We start from the raw sequence: 25,026 nt of genomic DNA, 5'->3' as shown, positions 1-25,026 counted from the left end.
GTGTCAGGCTGACCCAAAGGCCTTGGAAACACTGCTGGTCACCAGAGCCAGACAGGAAACGCTTAAATAACCATCTACTGTGCTGGATGGTTACCAGCCCAGGGGAGGAAGAAGGTCTCAATGTCAAGTAACCCCTATAGCTGGGGTCAGAGGCCTAGCCCAGGATCATAAACACAAGCAGTGCGACAGGCCAGTGTCTACTGAACGGGGCTGAGCAGAAGAAATAAGAAGCTGCACACATTCCAACCATAAAAGGTTTATCACTGGTATGGCTCCATCTGTACATAGTTGGTCACATATATAATATGTAAAACACTGAAGTCCAAACCCCACCCAAACGGCGGAGAAAGCCCTCCACAGCTGGGCCCCGTTCTCTGGAGGCTGACTAGTCCTCCAGCAGCAGCTCCAGCTCCTCCAGGGGCAGGCGCACACGGAGCTCCTTCTCAGTCATCACATCCAGGATCTCCTGCAGCTCATCCGGGAAGTACTCCATGGCATCCATGTATAGCACCTAGCAGCAGAGAAAGACCAACACTGCCATAAGCATGGAGCAAGAGCAAGGAGGGTCCCGGTGAGTCCCTGCCCTCTCAGGCAGCTCGGCACGTCCAGAGGAAACTGCAAACAGCAGCAGGTACAGAGTGAAGCCCTCGCTTATGTGGCTGGCAGGGTTGGCAGCACTACAGTTCACCCTCAGTTTGGTTTCCCAACACCTCGTCATCTGAGTAGGGCATGGGCATCTGGGCACTGCAGAGGAATATTGGGAAAGCAGCTAACCCCATGGAGCCCCATCTCAGGACAGTCACTAGGAAAAGCCTTTGGATTATGGCACTGGCCTGCAAAGCCACACCCTAACACCTCTGGGCAGAGGCCCACGGGAAGGTCCTTGGGAAGCTGAAGATAGCTCTTTGTTTAAACTGAAAGCTTACCTTTGCCCAGGGACAGCTCTGGAGGGCCTTGTAGAAGACACCTTTGCTTCTCTCCTTGTTTCCTAAGGAAACCTAAGTTAGGGAGAGAGATCGTTTAAGGCGGGCAGTGGAGGCAGGGAGGCTAAGACTATAGTGTGCAGTCTGCACCTGCCCTCAGACACCAAAGCTGGTCTGTGTGGGCTGACACCATCTTGACAACCCGTGGGATGGCTCCCAAGTGCCAGAGAATGCTCTAGGCCACGGCTGTGTTGGATCGTTCATCACTGTTAACTTCTGAAGCCCTGTGTCTGGGTGTTGGTGACAGTGCTTAGGATGAGACAAGTCCATGAGATGAGGCTGATGACCTCATAAGCATGGAAAATGATCTGCCATTTTGTGAAAATTACCTTCAGAGAGAAAGAACCAGGACCCCTGGGTACTACTTAAGTCATTTCTCTGAAAGGCCTTCAAGACAAGGATAATGGCACATCCACATAGGGAGGCTGGGGCAGGAGGATGACAAATTCTAAACCAGCCTGGACTAAGTAAGAAGACTATCTAAAGTAAAACAATGAATAAAGATTCAAAAGCAAATTTGCCCATTGCTTTATTAAAAGTTTCTGTCAGAGCCCAGAGGCCACTCTGCCTTAGAGGTAGCCTGATGTTGGCCTCTCTATAGCTCTCACCTAGGCTGCTCTATTGGATCTCCTGGATGTGTGTGTGTGTGTGTGTGTGTGTGTGTGTGTGTGTGTGTGTGTGTGTTTAAGAGTTTCAGATCTCTTGGATTTACAAGCAGATGTGAGCCACTTGCTGCATGTTCTAGAAATGGAACCTGGGTTCTCTGAAAGAGCAGCAAGTGTCCTTAACCACGAAGCCATTTCTTCAGCCTCTGCCACCCTTTCTCTTTTTTCCAAGTTGGATTCTCATGGTCACAGGAAGACTATGACTCCCATGGTCACATGTGTGGTGGCTCAGGAGACTCCTGATCTGAGGGTGAGACTCTGAATTTTCCAGCTAATGTACATGCTCTCCTTCCTTCCTTCCTTCCCAAGTCAACACACTTCAATGACCTCTCTAAGTACTTAGGTGGAAGCCTTTGTTTTTTTCTTTTTTTTTTTTTTTTTTTGGAAGAAGAAAATTATGTTGTTTTACTGTACTTTCTCAGTCATGGACAGCTAATCCTGAACCCCAGTAAGCCCAGGCACAAGGAGGCTAGCCTCACGTAGGAACTCTCTCTGGCATTTCCTTCCTAAGTCACCACAGGAAGCTGCCTTCCTAGATCAGGTGTGGAAGGACCCAGAGCCAAGAGAGCCTGTCTTCCTTCCATGATGTCACACTCTAAGGCGTGGCCTTGCATGCACCTGCCCCTCTTAGAGCAGTTTCTCCTGGATGCTACCTGCATCTTCTGACCCTACCTTCTTCATGTCCACGAGTCCTTGCTCATTTCTGTCAGGGCTGCAACATGCTAGGGCCACCCCTCCTTCCCAGAACTCCCTGTTAGCCCATGGTATTGTGCCTAGGAAACCATGTCTCCACAGGCAGACCAAGGACATCTCAGAGCACTCACAGCCTCTGTGCAAACCAAAGGAAGTACAGCTAACAAAGAAGGGAGCTGCTCCAAAGCCACAGCCTTGACTAGTGAACACAATCATGCGCCCGGCATTCACTAAAGGAAGGGCTTACTACTGTAAATGTGGATGTTTCGCTGCTCAAAAGCATCTTTTGAGGATGGGAGAGCCCTTCTTCGACACGCAGCTATCAAACAATCTCCTAGACCTGGGAGGTCAGGACCCCCGCTTTAATGAAAACCTGCCACCAACTACAGCTGGCCTGTTGCCACACCAGTGCTTCTCACTTCTAGCTGCCTGTTTTCAGTTGGCTTTAAGTCACCAGTTCTGTGAGTCCCACAGCTGACTGTGTTATCAGTCTCCTACTAGTGTAGCTACAGACAGCACCTCTGATGTGTTGCCAAGTTACTGTTTAGGGGCTCGAAGGCCATTTTTGATACAGCCATGGCTCTTCATGTGTCTTATTAGTGTGACCTTGGACATCAGGAGGCTGAGAACACTCCAGCCCTCAGGCCACACTTGCGCATATTGAGAACAGCATCCCGAGGAGAACAGTGAGGTCTGACTGCACAGTGCAGACAATGCATCACCTTACCCATGCAGCATGTTCCCGTGTTTCTTTACCCCGTGAATATCCCGAATCCCCATTCTAGGGAGGCTGATTTGAAGTGTGCATCTCCCATTTCCTTGCTCAGTCTACTTCTCAGTGGGCAATTTCTCTTTAGAAAAACTGTGGATGGGAAAATATAGATGGATCTGGCTTGGCACACTCCCCCGTCTCTGAGTACCTGAGTCCTGGTGCAGAGGAAGGAGAGCTCACACAGAGGCTCACCTTCTAGCCCAGGAACCAGCACTCACAGGCACCACGTGACGCACAGAGCGGACAAGTGTGCATTCTGCTCTCCACAGGGGCAGCTACCACCAGGCCAGCCAGGACAATAGTAACAAGAACTGTCACCCGTCTGTAGACGCTAACTAGAGTTTAACAATCACCTGCTTTGGCATTTTCATGCCTTCCCAGCTGATGTGTGCCTTCAGACGGAGGATACAACAGCTCTCAAAAAAATAAAAGGACAAAGCCTTCAGGCTTTTGCAAAATTTGACCCTTACCTCAAAACACATGCATCTAACTACTATCTGTTTGCTTATGTCATTTTTTTAAGCAATTTACAGAAACTGGAATCGAACCCCTCCCCCCAGATGTAAGAGTCGCCTCTCTCTAGTACTGCCTGTGTGACCTCCTGAGGTGAGACTGAGGCTCAGGAGGGGTTCGTCCTTCGTGCTAGGAGGAAAGCCATGCAGAGTCTTCTCCTCCCACCAGCCTTGAAAATGAAGGCCTTTCTGAATGGCCTCAGACCTATGGGCAGACAAGAGATGAACAACAAACTACATGCAAGGTAAAGAAAATCTAATGGGGACAACCCAGAAATGCCACAGCTCCTTTTCCACGTAGTGAGACTTCCTGCACTGGGCACAGCTGTCACATAATGGCTGACTGCCTTATCTACTGTCACTTTCTCAACACCAGCAGCTTGGCTCAAAGTGCTGATGTGCACAGAGTAACAGCTGGAATGTCCCTCAAACTGAGGCTACCATCTGCCAACATGCAACTTACGTAGGAAAACTTAGCTGCTGTCTGATTCCTTTTCTTCCTATATCCAAGCAACAGTAGGCTTTATTGTCCTCAATATTTCTGCAGGGAAAAACTAACAGTCTGCATGTCTACACACCATCCCGCCCCAGTATACAAACAAGCCTCCCTCCCTCCGGTGGCCTGTCACAGCAGTCTCTCCCAACCCCCACACTTGCTGACCGCAACTCGTAATTGAGCTTTTTTTGTCCTTTTTCCTGTAGTTAATTAACAGAGCCCAGCTGCCTCAGAACGGCCAGGCAATGTCACTGCTCTCACCAGTCCTTGCTTTACACAACCTCATCAAAGTCATAGATTCCTTAAGGGCCAGACCTTTCAAGTCAACAGCAGCTTTTTGTATACAACCCACGCAAGTCTGGCTCATTGCAGTCTCAGTAAAAAGTCTGTCAACTGACCTTTCCCTGTGTTCATCTGAACACTGGGGACATGAAACTGGAGAATGCACAAGTGTCCCCTGTTCACTCTAAAGCTCCTTCCTTGGCTTGGAAAGACGAGGGAGAGGAGACAGGCAAGTCAGGGAGGGGGTCTGTCTAAAACCAGATTCTCCTGCTAGCTGCGCCAGGCTGCCAGGCAGTCAAATCAGGACGCACCACAAATACCATTTCTGCATATAACCCTCTGTTCCGCATGGAAGTCAGCCATAAACCTGGACTTCTGGCTCTAAAGAAGTACTGTAAGTGTTGGGGACACAGTTCAGCTGGTAAAGTGAACTAGGAACATGATTCCTAGAACATTATGTAAAAAAACAAAAAGAAAATGAGTGTGGTGCAGAGACTTGTTAAACCAACACTGGGGAGGCAGAGACAGGGATCTGGGGCTCTCAGGACAGCCAGCCTAGTCTATTTGGCAAGTTCTAACCCAAGTGAAAGACCCTATTTCAATTTTTAAAAAGGGGGAGACAGGGGGATGGAGAGATGACTCAGTAGTTAAGAGCATTGCCTTCTCTTCCAAAGGTCCTGAGTTCAATTCCCAGCAACCACATGGTGGCTCACAACCATCTGTAATGAGGTCTGGTGCCCTCTTCTGGCCTGCAGACACACACACAGACAGAATATTGTATACATAGTAAATAAATAAATAGAAAAAAGGGTGGGAGGGCGTATACATAATAAATAAATAAATAAATAAATAAAAGGGTGGGAGGGCGTGAACAGCACCTGAGGAATGGAATGGCGCCCAAGGCTAACATTTGGCCTCCATGTGCAACACGTATGAACACACGCACATACCATGGGAACACATCTAGACACAAAAGACTTCATGAAGACGAAGGCACGGCCTCTGGTGATGAGGACTGGCATAGCTCTGACCTATGAATGTCAGCTCCAAGCTGTCCTAGGTAGCATGTCCTCTGGGTCCCTCGGAAAGGCACCCACGTGACTTCTAAGAGCTAGGATAGATTGTCTTCCCCTGCCTTCCTCTGCATGAGCCTGTGCTCTGGAGCCCCATGCCCCCCACTCAAAGCTTCACATTCTTGACTGAACCTTATCGTTTAATAACAAAATTAAATAACTAAAGACCAGCAAATCCTATGATCGAGTGGCAAGAATATCAGCTTCTTTGAAATGAAAAGCCCTGAACATTTTCCAAGCTGCAATTTTTAAGAAGTCACTTCATAGAAAACAAAAGCCCAGTGATTACTCCTGAATTCTATTCTCCAGATATCTACCTTGAAGGAGAGGACACTACTCATCCGGGTTCAATAAAGATTAACCAGTGCCAAAGTGAGAGGTGACAACAGGCTCTCCTTTCCAGGCAGTGGCTACAGACAGCTGCATCTGTCCGACTCACAAATTTAGACATAGGGCTTTGACAAAACAAAAGGAAGAGTGTCAAAAAATATTTTCTTACCAAAAACTTCAAATACATCCTCCACAGAAGGGGGCACTGGCTGCCCTTGTCACTCCGAATTGCATTTTCAAACAAGTTCCTGATCCGATGCGTAAGGCCAGTCTCTGGGATGGTGGCGTGGACCTCTCTACCACCTACCCTGCAAGGAAAGAACTCAGGTCATTCTAAGACAAATTCTGTTCCCAGCACCACAGCAGGAAGACAGACCAGCAACGACAAATGTCAGCACCACCTATCCATCAGTTTCTCAGGGAGGCACTGTCCCCAGGTGTGAGTGGAGCAAAGGCACTGGCCAGAGCTGTTCCTGCCCTATGCTGAGCCTGCCTAGCAATCGTACACAAACTCACCCTGTAATCAGAATGCAAAGTCCTCCTTGGGGACAGAAAAAGGTCTTTCAATTTAAAGTAGACAAGACTCAGGGAGTGAAATCAAAGGAATAAACAAAACCCAAGCAAAATGAGGTATCTTTAGAGCAATCCTAACACATATGCCCAACGTGAAGCAGCAGCACACATTCCAGAAGGAACAATGACTCCCAATCTACATGTTTCCAGGATGACCGTTTAGCTATGTCAAAGATGGCATGTGGAGCATGACGCCATTCTCAATGAATGCTGCCACAAGCTCAGAGCACTGGGTCCATCTTCGGGCCACACACTTGCTGCACTGGACCTGAGAGGATACCCCATGAGGAAAATTCTTCCATGATTCTCATGTGACAGAAGCAGAAACTGTCCAAGAGATGAAGTGCTTACCCAAAGTCACCCAGGTGACGAGTGGCAGAGCGGGCACTTGAATTGGAGTTAAGCTCTAGAGTCCATGGCTGAGGGCACAGTGCTCCCATTACATCTCAGATACACCAGAAACAAGGGTCAGGTTCAAGCCTGGCGCAGGAACGGTCACCAGTGGTTACTTCCTAAGTGCCTCACTCACTTTTCAGTCTATTAATGGAAACATCTAGAGCAGCGCGCAGGTGTGCAGGGCCTGTGCCCTGTCTGCATCTGCAGGCCTGAGACCTGGCAAGGGGCTGGGAACAGTAACCATCCCTAAAGGTCTGTGAGGCCCATGCAGAGACTGCATAATTACCTCTGAACAGAGTCCACCAGTCTTTTCCTCATCTTCTCGGCTTCGATTGCAAACAGCCAAGGCTCCAAGTGTTTGGCAGACCTGGTAACTATGTCCAAGAATCTCCTGGTCTTGTTAGCACTGTGGGACTTATTCTGAATCTGTACATATGCCCTCCAGAGAACCTGGTTGCCTGGATACAGCTTTAGAGCCTCTGAGAGCGTCTCTCGAAGTGGAGCCAGAGGGTACACACTACTGTTCATGTGGAATCGCAGCAGACTGGTATGCATCAGGGTGACGGCCTCAAGAACACTGCTCAAACTCTGGGACTCGGCACTGTCCTCTGGGCCAGGGCCTTCCGGGAGAACAGAGCCCTTCAGCTTGGCAAACACCTGTCCATATATCTGCACAGCAGCATCGATCCCGACAGTCAAATACTGGAAAAGCATAAAGCACTTGACCAAGCTACCCAGGCAGTCCAAGGACTCTGCAGTAGCAGGCTCTGAGGCACAAGTCTGACCCAGACAGTCCTGCAGAGCGCGCTCATAAGCTTTTCGGGCTTTCAGAACCTGAGTGGCCATGACCTGCCCAGTGTAGGGCCCATAGGGACTGCTCTCGGTCAGTCGCGTTAACACATGGACAGATCGGCCTGTGGCAGCTCCTCGCGAGTCGGGCGACAGTTCCATCTCCAGCTCGGCATAAAGCAGACTGAGTTCACAGAGTTCACGGTCCTTCAGCTCACTGCTGCCTGCCATGCTGAGTGCTGTATCGAACACTTTTCTGGCATCCTCTATGTTGCCAAGCAACCACTCCAGGTGTGCATACTGTTTCCAGAGGCAAAAGTTGTTGCGGTTTTCTGGCTCTTTAAGGAGATTCTTGGCTAGTTTTTTGCAGTTTTTTCCCTGCGACTTTAATCGCTTCTTTTTAGTGTGTAGACACCAAACGACCTATAGCAAAAAGAAAAGAACAACACTGGGTCCCCCAAGCACTTCCTTTGTCCTGTCAGGCTGAGGAGGCACTGGCAAGGCAGCAGTCCCACACTGCCTGTCAAATCTGGCTAACACCAGCTCCCTGAACTAGAAATGAAATTGGGGTTTACCATGACCACAGGTGCCAGCATGCATACAACCTGGTTTTCACCTGAATTCCCAACAGACAGGCCCAACCCACTCCAAATATTCATCTCCAAGAGATGGGCCACACTGTTCTTTTGTCTAAGGCAAGAGCTCACTGCGGGCTGAAAACGATGAAATATACTGGGACCCCACATCTCTCTTCCATGTTTGTCATGACTCAATTATCCAGTGAATGGAACTTTTCAAAGACACAATTTTCATACAACCTGGTGTATGTTAGCTGCAGATAGTTTTAGGACTTATATATTAAAAGATGGAAGACATAAAGTGGGGGTGGGGGGTTCCATGAAGAGTTGGGGGTAACTCTGTAGATGTGATCTAAATACATTGTATACATGTATGAAATTACCAAAGGATATGTATTTTTTTTAAAAATGAACTGAGAACATAATATCCATGAGCGGCAGTATTAATACTGGCCAGCAGAGGGCAGAGTAGAGTCTGGGACCTCACCTTGCATGGCCGACAGCTATAGAGTACAGGGGTAAGCAGCTTATTTTCCTGCTCTAAGCCCCAGATCCTCTAACCCTGCTTAGGCTGGCGCTGGTTCTTAGCACTAAGTGCCTGGATAATCGCCGACAACAGACCACGCACTGGACTGTCTCCTGCCTGCCTGCTGTGCCTTCACATCTGTGGTGACGGCAAGAGCCACTGAAGGAGGAAGTTCTGTGACAGTGATCCCCTGAGACACTGACATGAAATGGGAGGAGGCAGCTGCAGTTACCTTGGCAACCTCATACCGCAACCAGGAGAGGCAGAGCTGAGACTTCTGCTTGCCTGAGAACAAAGGCAGCACAAGGTGGAAGACATTGCGGATAAAATCCTCGCCCTCTCGGCTGTGACCTTTGGTCCAGCGAGGACAGCCCAACTGCTCCATGTAGCCAACACAGCTAATACCCGAAAATGAAGGGTTGAAGTAAGTCAAGGGCTTTTCATCATAAAGTTCACTATCAAAGACGCTGCTCTCGTCCATGGCCAGGTAAAGGCAGGAGGCTGGAGGAAGGAAACCGGAAGGCACACCCAAGAACTGCAGAAAGGCCTCAATGAGTTGGAAATGAAGATCTGGGCTGGAAAGTCTGATCAGAGATTGCCCAATGTCATCAAACAGCACCTGCAAGACAAGACACAGCCAATGGGACCAGAGCTGTCACAGGCTTCACGGCTCTTTACAGACATCAGCAGCTAAGTTATCTGCAAAACAAAAAATCAAGAGGCCTCCCCAGGCAACATGAGCGCTGGACAACAGCAAGCCGCAGCCTGAAGGTACCATGAGAACTTGTGCACACCCAGGGAGCGCAGGGAAGGCGGGAAAGACCAATAGGCTAAAGTCAACAGCTTCCAGAGCAACCTGCTGAACTCAGAAAACCTAGACCCACGATCACTTCAGAAGCAAACAACTTCGCAGCTACACAGGCAGAGAAGAATTACAGAGACCTTTAACTTTAGGATGGAAGACTTACTCTTTATTGTTTCTTTCTAGAAATCTGCTTCAGAAAAGAACACTGCTCAGAGACAGATACACAGGTACATGTGAGGAAGGGACAGCAGAAGCAAAGGACTGTAAAGAGCAATTAGGAGCCCGATGCTAGCTCTAAGAGTTCACACGTGACTTCATACATTACTTAACCCACAGCCAAGGACACTACCCTGCCCACGGCGCTTTCACACAGACTGACTTCTCTGCCACTCGGAAAAGGAAATCAGGTCCAAGCACAATAAAACTGGAATGCTAGGATTCAACAAGCTGAACCATCAACTGACCAGAAAGCTTTTTCTCCTTGGGATTTTTTAGAGAAAATACAAAATGACAGGAAGTTGCTCAGACAGTCTGCTCCAGAAATCCGTTCGACTGTGAACTCTCTGAAATCCTCAAACACCAAACAATGATCCTCCCTTTAAACATCCCAAAGTTTCAACCAACAAAGGAGTCTGGGGGTTCCCAGGCTCTCTGCTCCCCGCACCAGGCCTGCTGAGGTCTCAGAAGAGGCTGCTAATCTTCTGATCCACCCCTACTCTGAGCCTGGCCTCAAACGCTGTCAGCACCGAGGCCTGCAGGCTCCAGCATCTGACACTCTTCAGCATCCACTAACCCTCACTACCTGAGCACTGCCACAGGACAGCCTGTAGGTTCAGGTGACAAGCAGCGGGGCCTCAAGAGAGGGTCACAACAGCCTCATCCACTGAGAAAAATCTCAGTCTATACACACACATTATATCACAAGCCAAACAATGAGCTGGTATCTTGTGACGACTGGATCAATTCCAGACATCAAAACAGTAAGAGACCTGCCTCAAAGAAATAGTGGAGAACAAGAAGGCCAGGGTACTTGATGTCTTCTTCTGGCTACCAGGCATAACTGGAAAGAGAGAGAGAGAGAGAGAGAGAGAGAGAGAAAGAGAGAGAGAAAGAGAGAGAGAGAGAGTGCTTTCTGCTGTAGTGAAGGGTACATGCCTGTCTCTCGGGGTCCTCACAGTCTTCTTCTGTTTGCTTCTTGGTCTTATCTGGACGCCAGGGCCGCCAGTGCCTCTGGTCTCGAGAACGTTCAACAGCAAGCCAGATCTGCCACCTGGGCAGAGTCTTATCTTTTATCTCCTGGTCATCCTCTTCTGGCTCCTCCTCATCCTCATCTAGAGAAGGAAACATCTGTTTCACTGGAGCAGAAAATACAGCCAACATCACCCCCACCCCAGTCTTGTGTGCCAGCTACACTGGGCATGTGGCACACAGACAGAACAACCATGCTGCCTCCCTGGCCCAAGGAATCTCGTGAAGCAGGGAGGGTCCCAGGAAAAACAAGTAGATAATGGATGGACGGTGATGGGGTTAATGGGGGGGGGGGGGGGACCAAGAATGGAGAATGGAGTTCTAGAACATCACTGCCCAAAAGAACTTGCTGAGATGACAAAAACGTGATCTGCGCTAATGTTGCTACCATCTACATGTGACTCACTGGATTCTTAATCTTATTTCATTTTAATTCACTTTAAGAACAGCTAGCTAGAGGTAATTAGTTTGAACAAATGAAAATGTATAACTGTATTGGTTAACCTATCTGATTCTTAGCCAGTGGCCTTATACCTTTAATTATGATTTATAACTATAGTTTGATTTGAAACTGTTTGTTAATTTAGGGTATCCGACATTGCATTTCACTGTGTTTCCTAAGTCTGCTCATGTAGTATTAAAGAAGGGCTTTGGGAAACAGAGTGATCACATCCAGAAAGAGTTTGGCTGCATCTTATAAAACTACCAGGCTCCCACCCCAGCTGCAGAAAGGTGAGAACTGAGGTTCACGCACATGCACACAAAGGCAAGCAAATACGGACGGCCTCAGTGTCTGTGCTCAGGGCAGTCCTACTCATCACAGCCAACACAAGAGCCTGACTTCTCAGGGAAGGGTACACAAACTGTAGCTCAGGAAGAAATGAACAGCGAAAACAAGTGACGCTGTGGGTATGGAGAAACTGGACCTGGCAGGAGGGGCACAAAATGGTGACAGCAACTGTAGAACGCTCAGATGCTCCCAATGCTACACGCTGAGATGGGAGTTGGGGCTCCAGCAGTCCATGGGCCCTGGTTAAGTCCTGCTGACATTCTGATGCTTGTACAGTGCTCTAGAGCCGCCTCAGGTAAGCAGCTTCTACAGGGAAACAGTCATGAAGGGGCACCTAACCCCAGAAGAGAAGGCATGCCCCTAACTTCCTGGAAGCACTCACCTGGATTGACAAGCACCCAGCCACCACGCTCCTGCTGGTGCATCCACGCCCGCCAGCCTCGGGCGCCCTTCTCCCCAACACGGGGCTCTCCGCTGTCCCAGAAGGGTTCAAAAAATTCTACCTGTTTAAGTTTAAATACAGAAGTTAGACCAAGCACAAGCAAAACTCCCAAGTCATCAGGCCAAATAAGCCCTGGTGGCTATCTGGGGAGCATAGGATCCCTAAAACATCATAGGACCGATGTTTAGAGTCAATTCATTATACACACAGCAAAACAGAAAAAGGAATTATTTTGGCAGGCAGCCTCCAAAACCCATTACTCCACTCCTGGTATAAGTGACTTCGAAGATCAGGTCGTGAATGGTTGGTCAAGGTCTGGTGACAAGGGTCTGCAGCTGAGTAGGAAAGCGTCTCCCAGTTCTGGCCCCCGCTGGTGCAGTCTAACCACTGTCCGCTCCCATCATCCTTAACCCTAACATCTAGCTCAGCACATAGCAGGAACTCAGTATATGCCTTAGGCACGGGTGTGTGGAGGGACGTACCTGTGGGGCAAAGCCATCTGCACTTGAAGGTCGGGCCCTGCTGTCTTCTGGACATGGGATCTGCCATGCACAGCAACTTAGAGGCAGGCAGTCACCCCGAGAACAGAGTGAGTGTAGCACTGGGTGGGAACGGTCCTGCTAGTGATCTTGTTATCGACTTGCAACAGGACTTTAAGGCAGCCAAAAACCTACTCTAATGAAAACTTTCTGAAGAAACACATCGTAGGCTGACAGTCGCAGGACATGCCTTCAGGGAACAATCCCTACAAGGGTCACAGGGCAGGGTGAGTGTGCTGACACCAGCCATGGACAGCAAATGAGTGCCAGTCACCCTCAGGAAATGGGCTGGAAAGACTACAGATCGGCTTTTGAGACAGTGATATTAAAAACAAAACAAGCAAAAACTCAATGTCTACCAATTGTAAAGGTCTGGGTTCAATTCCTAGTACTGCCACAAACAAATAAACCGCACACTCAAGCAAAGGCTGATTTTTTAAGAGTATGCTATGTGTGTATAACAAGCGTGTTTATTCCACCGAAACAGACCAGTGTTACAGCCTCTACCTGTTTTATCTTACCCTACTACAGTCATGGTGATGTCATCTCCCAGTGAGACAGCAGATGTGCAACACTGCTGAATAGGTGGCCTTCCTGAGCTGCATGCAGATGCTTAGGGAACTGTGCTGCTGAGATTTAGCATCTGCGGACATGGCTTGGGGCTCTAACACAACACAGCAGGGACCACTGCTAGCTAGTGTGGGCAGTGCTGTTCCACCAGAGACTGTTCTCATCACAGATCGAGAGCCTCATGGAGGGGTGAGGACAGGAAGATTCAGATCCTCACCACAGTACCCCAGAGCCACTTCTGAAGCACAGCATAGAATTAAAACATCGCAGCACATTTTTAACTTGCTTCATATAAAGGCTAATTAAACAGCAGTTGTACCAGTATTAACAGGTGGAATTCTTTAAACCTGATTTTGTTTGTCTAAATGTAACATCATGATAAAAATGGTCTTTCCTGGCAGCTCACACGAGACCTGAGTTTTCAAAACTTCTTCCGAGGGCCTACCACGAATCCAGATGTTCTCTTCATCTGCCCCCAGGCCCCTTCCCAAAGCAGAAAATGGAGTTTTCTTCAGTGGACAGACAGAAGTGGTTGTTTTCCATAACCGCATAGCTCTTAGGCTGTGTTACATTACCACGTGGAGAGAAGACTGAAAGTGTCTCCTGTCACCTCACAGATGAAGAGGACCGCTGACAGAAGGCCAGGTCTGACTTCAGTTACAGTACAAGTAGAGACTTAAGGCAATGAAGAGGCAGCATCACAACCCAGACAAGACAGAGTAAAAGACATGTGGCTCCAAATGGCATTAGAACCGTGGAAACAAGGCTGCATTTAAACAGGGTGGTGAGGAAGGAGGCCACCCTCTCGGTGGACTTTGTATCTGAGAGGAAGGGGCCAGCATCTACCCAGCACATCCCACTGCTGTCACTGCTGTCACTGCGTCATGGAGGGATTCTCCTTGGTCACTGGAGTACTTCTGGGGAGGCAGAGTGTGTTGTACCTGTACTTTGGTAGGCAGCTCTTTTACACTGTCAGGCTTGAAGAAGGTGAAGTCAACCATGGCCTGGAACAAAGAGACGACCTTCTCCGAGTGGCCGGCCTGCCGCAGGAAGTGGCACTGCTGCAGGAAGAGCGCTGCAAGCGGAGGCACAAAGGGGACAAGTCTTTGTTGACGGCACAGCGAGAAAACGGAATTTTCCAAAATGCAACTGAACACCTGCAAGCTGCTGCTATATCTTCAGGGTCCTGACTTAAAAGAACCAACAGGCTGGAGGGACGGCTCTTCCAGGGGACCTGAACTTAGTTCCCGCACCCATGTCAGACAACTTCCACAACCACCTATAAAGCACTTCCAGAGGCTCTGCCACCCAATGCTGCTTTCCTCGGGTACCTGTGCACATGCGCACATACACACAGACACACACACACACAAAAATAAATCTGAAAATTGTCATTTTTTTTCTTTTTGGTTTTTGAGACAGGGTTTCCCTGTGTAGCCCTTGCTGTCCTCGAACTCACTCCATTGACTACACTGGCCCCAAACTCAAGAGATCCTCCTGCCCCGCTTCCATAGTGCTATGACTACAGGTGTGCACCACTATGTTCAGCTTAAATTTTTTTAAATAAACAAATAAAATAGTAACAGTACTATAATTAAAGTGTAGTTTTTCTATGCTTTGTACAAAACTACACAAAACACAAATTTTAAAAATATAGCCATATATATATATATTCTAAAATACATATATTCTATAATATATATAAAATATAATATATATATTCTAAAATAAGCTAAAAATGTAGGCCTGAATGTTAGCTATCCAATACTCAAAGTTCACTATTACAAGAGAAATGGCAGGAAAGGAATGGCATCCATGTTTGTGAGAAGGCGAAGTGCTGAACTCGGTCCATCACTAGATGGCATTATTCACCATTCATTCAAATGTTCAGCTAAGAGTGAACAGACCACAACTCCACATTTGAAACGGTCAGCTCATATTAATGGTGGTGTAATTTCATTTTCTAAGTAGCGTTAAGCCATAGAAGCATATCATGAATAATATCAAATGAGATACGTTTCAAAAGAAAATTCCATGTCATTTATTTAGTCTTGGTGTTATGGATTAGACCTAGGGGATCGCGTATGCCTGGAAACTGTACCTTCTAGTCCCAAATACAAGACTCTCTGTCAGTGTGGGGAATGTCTATTATTTCTAGAGCAATGCATGTGTCTCCAAATGTCAATGATAATTAATTCTTACTAACAGGGATTTCAAAGAAATACGCGCTTGTCATATGCAGGTACACCATGCATTATCTCACTTCGTGTTCACAATGGTCCTGTAAAGCAAATGTTATCCTACTGTTCCCGATAAGGAACAAGCTCGAACAGGTTCAGAAATGTGCACACTGTCCCAGATCAGAATCTGCACAATGTCACAATAAAGGATAAATCCAGAACCCAAGCTGAAGAGTGACATTCTCCACCTACTACATAAGATGCTGCCTGCTGTACCTCACGGCTGCCAAGATCCTTAAGGGACACACCAAAAACATTAACATTTAATCCTAGTCACTTACTTGTACGTAGTAAGGATTCACGTCCCTCCCTGCCAGACGCCCTGTAACTGGGGTCTCAATGGATATGACCACTGGCAGCCAAAGCAATTAAGACTGAGTAAGTTTACTTAGTGATGAAATAGAAAAGATGTCTAGTCCATCTTTTTCTAACTCCGCTGGCTCTAACATCTACCCACCTACCCTGTGAGCCGGACGAACACCCCACCAGCCCACCCTATGAGCCGAGCATCCTACCTACCCACCCTGTCACAGTTAGCCAGAGTGGTAATGCTTGAAATAAAAAATCTGCTCTGATAATTTAGACCTTCCTAAAATAAGCATAAAGCCAAACAAAAACAAAATCCTCCCACACAGCCACTTCTGTGTATCTCCTTACCAAACATGGCCTCCTCTGTGCCCGGCAGTACCGGGTGGGATAAGATGCTGCCATCCTTAACAGCAGACAAGGTACTCAAGCACTTGCCGTACAGACTGTGCAGTTTGGACACAGAGAAGGTGCCAAACTGACTCTGGCAAAAGGAGAGGTAGCGCTGCCACAGGTCTGTGTTGTTGGGGTGCAGAAAGAGGAGCTTCTGCCACTCCTTGGCCAGTGCACTGGGCTCCCAGAACTCCGCACACAGCTGCAGCTTGGCGAGCTTCAGGTCCACACTGCTTGGGTTGCTCTCAATGGCCCGCTCTAGCACGGCCAGCTTCTTCTCCAGGAGGAGCTTCAGGGACTTCCTGTGCTTCTCCTGCTCTCCGTCCTCAAGGGCATACAGGCCAGGGCTCCTCATGACCTCATCCTAAACAACAAGGATGACAGCTTACTAATGCAAACTACACGCATATGCTCCTCAGTTCGACCATGCTCAGCCTGCAGGACTCCCAGGGGGTTCCAGCTTCCAGTGAGATTCCATTGATAAACAAACCACTTACTTATGACAAGTCCTTTTAGTAAACACACAGTTCCTGGGTGTCTGTGACACCTGCTGTCTTCTACCTTTATATCTCCAGACAGAGCTGTCTGCCCTTGTCATTCTGGGCTTTGAGACTTATTACTACATGTGCATGTGTGTTCCTATGTTGTGTGTGTAGGCACATGTGCCTGTGTACACATGTTGACCGCAGAGGCTGTCAGCTGTCCTCCTTTATCACACTCTGCCTTAGTCCTGACACAGGGTCTCTCCAGCAAGCCTCTTTTCTCTGTAGACAGACACAATCTAAGAGATGAATCACAGGTATACACAGATGTCTTGCTTGGTACATGGGTACTGGATCTGAATTCTGGTCCTCATAACTAAGCAGCAAGTGCTCTTAACCACTGAGCTATCTCTTTAGCCTCCATGTCGTTCTTAACATGGTTTTATACATCAATAACTAGCACAGGGCACTGAACAGGGCAGAATCAATCTTACCAATAAACAGACACAGTCTACTAACTACTCAAAAACGGAACGAATGACAAGACACAGCTGTGCATACTAGGGCACAGGGCACAGCCTCTAAGACAGGAATCCCGAGCAGACCGGTCCTCCCAGTCTGCCCTCGCTCGTGTACTCTGCACTCCAGGGCTGCCTTGTCCTCAGCTTTTCTCCCAAAACTGCATTCCTGGGCTGAGACCCATTCAGTGAGAGAGTGCTCATCTATGTGGCCCTGGGTGCCATCCCAGCATCAGCCCTACAGCCACTCAACCCTACGCTCATCCCCAGCCCCTCCAACCACACTCCACACCCCAACTCCCACTAAAAAAAGAAATATTCTGGGGGCTGGAGAGATGGCTCAGAGGTCAAGATTGTTCTTCTAGAGGTCCTGAGTTCAATTCCCAGCAACCCCATGGTGGCTCACAACCATCTGTAATGAAATCTGGGGCCCTCTTCTGGCCTGGAGGCATACATACAGACAGAACACTGTAAACAAAATAAATAAATAAATCTTTAAAAATAAATAAATAAGTCGAAAACATAAAGCAATAAAGAGACATGGTGAAAACAAGGCTGTTAACTCCTCTCCCAGATAACACAGCATCCCTACTCTACGCTGCATGTATCCCTCAGAGGACTGGGCTTCTTCACTGAACTTTGAGCAAGCTCAGGTCAAAGGCTATAACTAACAAGAAGCCAGGCCCAAGCTTTTTCAGAGCAGTTCAAAAAGTGCTACAGGACAGGACCTAGTGGTGCACACCTATAACCCCAACTACTTTGGAGGCAGAGGCAGGAGTATGGCAAGTTCAAAGTCAGCCTGGGCAACTTAGATCTTGGCTCAAAATAAAGTAAAAAAGAGCTTGGGAGGTCAATGGTAGAATGCTTGCATATGCAAGATCCTGGGTTCAATCCACAGTACCACCAGGTGGATGCATGCATGCATGCATGGATGCTACAGAGTAAACAGATCAGCTCCAAATCAGAATTCCCATTTCAAAGGAAGAGAACCAGGGCAGGGACACTCACCTGGAAGGCTACAAAGGCCATCCACAGCTGAGTATCACGAGGATTCTCCCGCACTTTTCTGTTGAACTCCTCCACTCTGGCCTTCAGAACAGCGCTCTCCCTGTCCTGCTGTGAGTCTGGCTGCTTTGGTTCTTGCTCTAGTGGACCCTGTCCTTGTAACCACTGTGTAGTTGACTGGTCATAAATCCCCAGAGGATTCAGCCATGTTGCAACAGGAGTAGCCACATCAGCAGAGTCCTTCACTGGGATAAATGTGACTGGCTCAGAGGAGGGAGGCTCGGTGTTAGCACACACAGCAATCCCCTCAGTGCGCATTAATCCCACATTCTTCTTGGTAAAATAGCGCTCCAGGTGCTTGTGTGCATGCTTCTTAACTGCAGAAGTCCCTTCCCAAGATATACACTGTTTCTTAGGATTAATGCCCAGGCAGGAGTCTCCTTTCCTCTTGTACCTGATTAGAAAAAGAAAACAAGCAGTTGAGAAAAAAATGTGTGTCCTGTTCCCTGTGTACAGCTGAACGTCCTGAGACCTAATTCTTATGCATTCACCTTGAATAGACTAAGAGTTCCAAGAGATCAGCCATCAGCCTTACTCTGCCTGGCTTGACTTTTCCTTGTTCTTCAACCTGCTGGTAACACCTCTAAGGATTTAAGACTCTGAAGCTCTATAAGGCCTGTCACATACATTGTATCACTTGCTTATCACAGCCGTATGTGGCAGGCAAGGCAGGACTCCCATTCTTTTTTTTGTTTTGTTTTGTTTTTTGTTTTTTCGAGACAGGGTTTCTCTGTAGCTTTAGAGCCTATTCTGGAACTAGCTCTTGTAGACCAGGCTGGCCTCGAACTCACAGAGATCCACCTGACTCTGCCTCCCGAGTGCTGGTATTAAAGGCGTGCGCCACCACTGCCCGGCCAGGACGCCCATTCCTTTTTTTTTTTTTTTCACCACTATACTAACGAGGACAGGACGCCCATTCTTAAATGAGCATCCTGACACCAAGAACCCAGAGCACCTGTCTGTCAGGTCAATTGTTCCCCTCCCCAGTGCTATGCTATACCCTGCTTCAGGCTTCGGGGGGCAGCCTACAGTTTAAGATTCTTTCTTTTTAAGTGAGTTAAAGGAAATAGCATTTGGTTGTTTTCTACTCTAAAGGAAAAGAGGTTGCTGGGCTCTACAGTGTTTTTACAGAACACGCAGACAGAGACTGACAAAACCTGTGTACATCTGTCAGCAAATGACCCAACTAAAAACAGGGCAAGAGCGTGAACCAACATCTCACACAAGGAGACATAGAAGCAAAACGTGCATGAAACACTCAGTATCACTAGCCCTCCTGGAAATGCCCAAATAAACCAGGCTGGGGCACAGCACACACCCCAGGTGACTGAACCATTCACAATGGACAGCATCAAATGCTGTGAGCACAGCTCTCACCTGTTGCTGGTGGGAATGTAAAGTAATGAGTGGGGAAAGGTATGGCAGTACCTTAAAAAGCTAAACACATGGGCTGGAGAGATGGCTCAGCGGTTAAGAGCACTGTCTGCTGTTCCAGAGGTCCTGAGTTCAATTCCCAGCAACCACATGGTGGCTCACAACCCTCTATACTAAAATATGGCACCCTCTTCTGGCCTGTAGGCATATATGCAGACAGAACACTGTATACATAATATATAATAAATAAATCTTTAAAACAAAATAAAAACTAAACACACACCCCGTGACCTGGCAATTCTATTCCAAGGTATTTGCCCAAAAGAAAATAAACCACATGTCTACACAAAGACTGTACTCAAATATTCTCAGCAGCTAGACAATGGAAAGAACCCAGGTGGCCATCAACAGAAGAACTCATAACAAGTAGTCGTAACATCATAAAATAGAATAATACATGAGACAAACTTCTGACAAATGCCACATGCTAGATTTCAGAAACATCATGCTGAGTGAAAAAAGCCAGGCACAGGAGTGTACATGCTGTGTAATCCCACTCACAGCATTCTAGGCAGACAAGACCAACAGAGGATGAGACTCATGACAGCAGCAAACACCGCTCCCCCTCCCATGGGTGGGAGCTGCTCGCACGAAGAGCTGTGTGGGTGGCACGAGACCGCCGTTACACAGGTGTAGGTACTCATCAACATGCAAGACTAGAGATTAATTGCACGTAAATTTAGACCAAAGAAAAGCCCTAAAAAACTACTGAAGTCTAGTTACTAACATGCATTCTTAGGAGACAGTGTACTACTGTCTGTGGCTCATTTTGAAATGTATCAAAACCTTAGATGGGTTGAAGGACAGGTGGTCAGGAGGCAAGCATGACGGATCAGAGGCTGAATGTTGGAGCCGTATTCTAGTATAAAATCCTTCCTACTTTTGCCATGTATGTGAAATTCTGCAAAATAAAATGCCACACAGAAAGAAAAAAGGATAGGGGAGAAATGCCACCACCTTGTCAGCTCCAAGATGCCCAGGCAAGCCTGGGCTTTCCCGCCTCCTTGCTTTCTCCACTGTCAACAGCTGCCTTTTCTGTGTGCCTTGTCCCTCCATCACTGCTCCAATGGTGGGAATCCCAATTCAGGGAAATATTTTCTCAAACACACAAGTTCTCCTAAATCTTGCCAAGGTCTGAACACCATGATAGCAAATCTTGAGTATTAAAGTAATTAGACTGAAAAGCCCAGTGTTATCCAAAAGAAAAGATTTATAGGAAGGCGGAATTACCATGGAATTCCATGCAGAGCAACTTCATCAGCAGAGCTAGAAGGTCATGACCACAGCAGCCATGACGAGATCCTGATGGAACAGACTCTTCAGTTCCAAAGGACAAACTAGGGGGTTGGGGGACTGAACATAGCTCAGCGGTTAAGATCACTGGCTACTCTTCAAGAGGACCTGAGTTTGATTCCCAGCACCCACATGGTATAGCTCACAATCATCTGTAGTTCAAGTACCAGAGGATCTGACACCTTCTTCTAACCTCTATGGGCGCTGCACACACATGGTGCACAGATACACATCAACATAAAACACCCTTACACATAGAATAAAACTAAAAATAAATAACAAAGTAATGGAGACATGAAGGAAAATAAAGTCCCACTGTTTACAGATACCTAATTCTGGATACGGCTGTATATACACATTCTTTTAAAAGCTATCATATAGCCTGAGCCTTCCCCACTGCTTTTATACACTTCAACACAATTACTCTTCAAGAATATTGTTTTTCTTTTTCTTTCATGGGTGCTGGAAATTGAACCTGGGTCCTCCAGAAGAGCAGCCAGCACTCTTAACCACTGAGCCATCTCTCCAGTCCCTTAAAGACTACAACTTTTAATTACATTTATTTATGTAAGTGTTGTATGTATGAGTGTTCTGTGTGCAAGCACATCTGTACACCAGAAGAGGGCATCAGATTCCATTACAAATGGTTGTGAGCCACCATATGGTTGCAGAGAATTGAACACAGGACCTAACCGCTGAGTTATCTCTCCAGTCCCTAATTACATTTGTGGGGAGGTACATGCCACAGTGACCCATGGAGGTCAGTGGACAACTTGTGGGAAGTGGTTCTCTCCTTCCACCATGTGGGTCCTGAGCCTCTAACTCAGGTTGTCAGACTTGGTGGCAAGGACCTTTACCTACTGACTCAAGAATATAGTTTTTATTGCCTTCAAACTGTATCGGTGAAGCATAATTTAACTACTTCCATACTGTTCAACATTAGAGTACATCTCATTTATCACTTGTCCAAGAATCTTGAGTTGAGTAGAACTTACTGTGTAATTAAGGCAACGTTCCCTCCAATGAAAGTATGTTTCCTATAAGATCCTTATCAAATCACCTACTGGCCCCCCTTGACCCCAGAAGCTGGAACCCACACACAAACTTAAGAATTTCAATGAATGACATTAATTCAAATGAATCCAGAGCAAATAAATAAAATAGATAGCTGGGGAGGGTGTAGGAAGAAGAGGTAAACAAACACAGCCCTATACATTAGAATGAAGGACACTGGCAGGGTCGGCTCCTCAAGATGAGTGAGCCACGAGTACACAGGAGATGCAGTCACACACTGGAGGCTGAAATCTACCCAGCCTGGGCCTCAGACTGAATGTGAAGCCAGCCTGGGCTAGAGGGCATTCAAAACAGACATCAAACAAAAGAAAAGAAAACTGAATGCCAAGGTCTCAGAGTTTAAATCCCAGGATCAATACCTTGAGTCTTCAAGACCTGGGAACTCGGAGCAGGGGTCGCACCTTTGTCCTTTATGTACCAAGACCTACAAAGTCCTAACTGTCTACAGGGAGACAGTAAACACTCAAATTTTGCTTCACTGTTGCTATTCTTTTGGGGCAGCAGTCCCCTCAGACTGACAATCATGCCTTAGCCTCACAAGAAGCTGGGATTAAAGGAATGTACCACCCTGCATATTTTTTTCAAATATGTTTGACAGATTACAAGAAAGAGTTCTAACCATTACTGAAGCAAAATGCCACCCCCTACTTTTATGACTCTCTGCTGGTGTCTGCTAGAAATAATGTGACAAAGGCATTACCATCAAATGTCATTTGTTAAATGGCATATGTGTGGGCCTGAATAAATAAATAAAAATTATCTTGCCACTTTCTCATATGGCACATAGATCAGACCAAATAGTTCCTGGATACCCTACCGAAGTTAATTATTATAAGATATTTTTAGACTTATTCCTGAACAAACATTTATTGAACACCCACTCGGCCAGGCACTATGCTATGTGCCAGGGATAAAATTAACCCAAAATGACCTTCCAGCTAAAGCATTCATTTTAAAATACAGAAGGGACGTATGCCATTACAACTTGACAATGGGCAAAACACAACAGAATCGTGAGAGAAAGACAGATAGACAGTACTGAGACAGCCAAAGAAAAAAGATGTTACTTCTAATAGAAAAAAAAAAAGAAGAGGAGGAGAAAGGAGAAGAGAGAGAGAGAGAGAGACCAACCAAGCAAACCAGGGATACAATACTTACCTTGCTATATCCCCTCGGTAAAGAGATTTATACTCCCAGTTGGCAGGATCTGGTTTCCTATCTGTCATGAAGACTTCTGCCAGAGTCTGAATGTCTTCCAGCCAAATGGAGCGATGTCCAGCAGCAGCAGCAGCACCAACAGCATCACTTCCCTGACTATCAGACAAAGAAGGGAGAGGAGATTTAAAACTACTGTGGAAACATTTGGCATCCTCAGAAATACGCAGGCTAAAGCTGCCAAACCCTGATGATATCAAACGCACCCAGGTACACACATAACCACACCAGCAATGAACAGAAGAGGGCTTTCTCTATGGGAAGGGCTCAAAACTGAGGCCACACCTACAACCACAAAATGATACTTGATCAAACAGAGAAGCCATCTCAGTAAGAACCCTGAAGGATACAGGCATTCCTTTGAAAGATTTCATGTCAGCCAGATCTGGCAGCACAGGCCTATACAATCCGAGCTACTCATAAGGCTGAGGAAAGAGGATCATAAGCTCTAGGCCTGCTGGGCAACTTAGTAAAATGCTGTCTTAAAACAAAAACAAAACAAAACAAAAAAAATACAAAAAAAAAAAGAGGTCCAGCTTACTGGTCCTAGGCAGGAAGTCCTGGGAAATAAACAAGTAAACGTATACAAATATTTAAATGCCTATAGCTATTGTCTTAGATACTTTCCTATTGTTGTGAAGAGACACCATGACCAGTCTGTTGGGGGCTTAGAGTCCACGACTATCATGGCAGGGAGCATGGCATTGGGGCAGTAGCTGAGACTTCACAACTTGAGATAACAGCCATGAGGCAGAGAAAGAGAACTAATTGTTCATGGTGGGGTTTTTGAAACGCAAAGCCCTCCCCTAGTGACACAAGTCAAACCTTCTAATCCTTCCCAAACAATTTCACCAACTGGGAACAAAGTAAATAGAAGCCTGTGGAGACCATTCTCATTCTAACCATGCTTAGGGAAAAATTATTCCTGCTCCAAAACACTTTAGAGCACTAGGCAAACGACACAACCACGTGGCCAAAGGTGACAAGACTTTAGAGTGCACTGCCCTTACCGCACCTAACTTATTTTAAAAGTCTTTATTTTATTTTAAGTGAATTTTGTTACAAGTGAATACTTTTAAAAAATGCCAAGTGGTGGTATTAATAGGAATGGCCCCCCACTGACTTTTGTGTTTGAATGCTTGGCCATAGGGAGTGACACCATTAGGAGGTGTGGCCTTGTGGAAGAAAGTGTGTCACTATGGGGGTGGACTTTGAGGTCTCATATATGCTGCTCCAGCCACACCCAGTTCACTTCCTGTTGCCCGCAGATCAAGATGTAAACCCTTAGCTCCTTCTCCAGCACCATGTCTGCCTGCATGCCACCATGTCCCACTATGATGATAATGAATTAAACCTCTCACACTATAAGCCAGTACCAATTAAATGTCTTCTTTATAAGAGCTGCTGTGGGCATGATGTCTCTTCACAGCAATAGAAACCCTAACTAAGACATGCCATAACCCTGACTTGCTGCATCTCCAGTATCGCTGTGGCATGGTCTCAGATTCTTCATCTAAGTGTTGTGTACATCTGGGCCTTCTACAGAAAGAGCAGAATGGTGAGAGTTCCCGGTAAGATAAGACCCTGATTGTCTCTTGAACTGACACAAATGAACGCAGTACCTCCGAGGAGTGAAGAGCAGAAAGGAAGGTTTTCTGGCCTCTAACATCCTTTTTCCTCTGCAGAAATGAATTCATAAGGCTACAAGTTTTGTTTTTTTCTTTTTTTGGTTTTTTTTTTTTTTTGACAGGGTTTCGCTGTAGCTTTTGGAGCCTGTCTTGGAACTAGCTTTTGTAGCGCAGTCTGGCCTCGAACTCACAGAGATCCACCTGCCTCTCCTCTGCCTCCCAAGTGCTGCAATTAAAGGCGTGCAACACCACCTTTTGTAGCTCTGCCCAGACACAGTGAAAGATTTTGAAGATTCCTAGGTCCTTCAAGGCAGGC

The 25,026-nt window shown here is 46.8% G+C and overlaps 1 protein-coding gene across 1 annotated transcript in view; it reads right to left on the bottom strand.

Annotated features, from left to right (window-relative positions):
* Window positions 1-240: 240 nt before the first annotated feature.
* The window catches only part of Nrde2 (NRDE-2, necessary for RNA interference, domain containing), a 34,341-nt gene continuing 9,555 nt past the window's right edge, over window positions 241-25,026 (bottom strand). The window contains exons 4-14 of the mRNA XM_048449430.3: window positions 23,026-23,181; window positions 18,010-18,460; window positions 15,960-16,365; window positions 14,004-14,137; window positions 11,894-12,014; window positions 10,629-10,804; window positions 8,901-9,287; window positions 7,062-7,987; window positions 5,976-6,114; window positions 927-998; window positions 241-511 (exon numbers count right to left, since the gene is read on the bottom strand). Of these exons, the coding sequence (XP_048305387.2) occupies window positions 386-511; window positions 927-998; window positions 5,976-6,114; window positions 7,062-7,987; window positions 8,901-9,287; window positions 10,629-10,804; window positions 11,894-12,014; window positions 14,004-14,137; window positions 15,960-16,365; window positions 18,010-18,460; window positions 23,026-23,181 (3,094 nt within the window). The 3' untranslated portion in view covers window positions 241-385. The remainder of the gene's footprint in view (window positions 512-926; window positions 999-5,975; window positions 6,115-7,061; window positions 7,988-8,900; window positions 9,288-10,628; window positions 10,805-11,893; window positions 12,015-14,003; window positions 14,138-15,959; window positions 16,366-18,009; window positions 18,461-23,025; window positions 23,182-25,026) is intronic.

Source organism: Myodes glareolus, chromosome 11 (assembly GCF_982192425.1).
Source record: "Myodes glareolus chromosome 11, mMyoGla1.1, whole genome shotgun sequence".
In the NCBI taxonomy this organism is placed as follows: domain Eukaryota; kingdom Metazoa; phylum Chordata; class Mammalia; order Rodentia; family Cricetidae; genus Myodes; species Myodes glareolus.
Note: the sequence above shows the minus strand (reverse complement) of the source record. Positions and strands in the feature narration are given on the sequence as shown.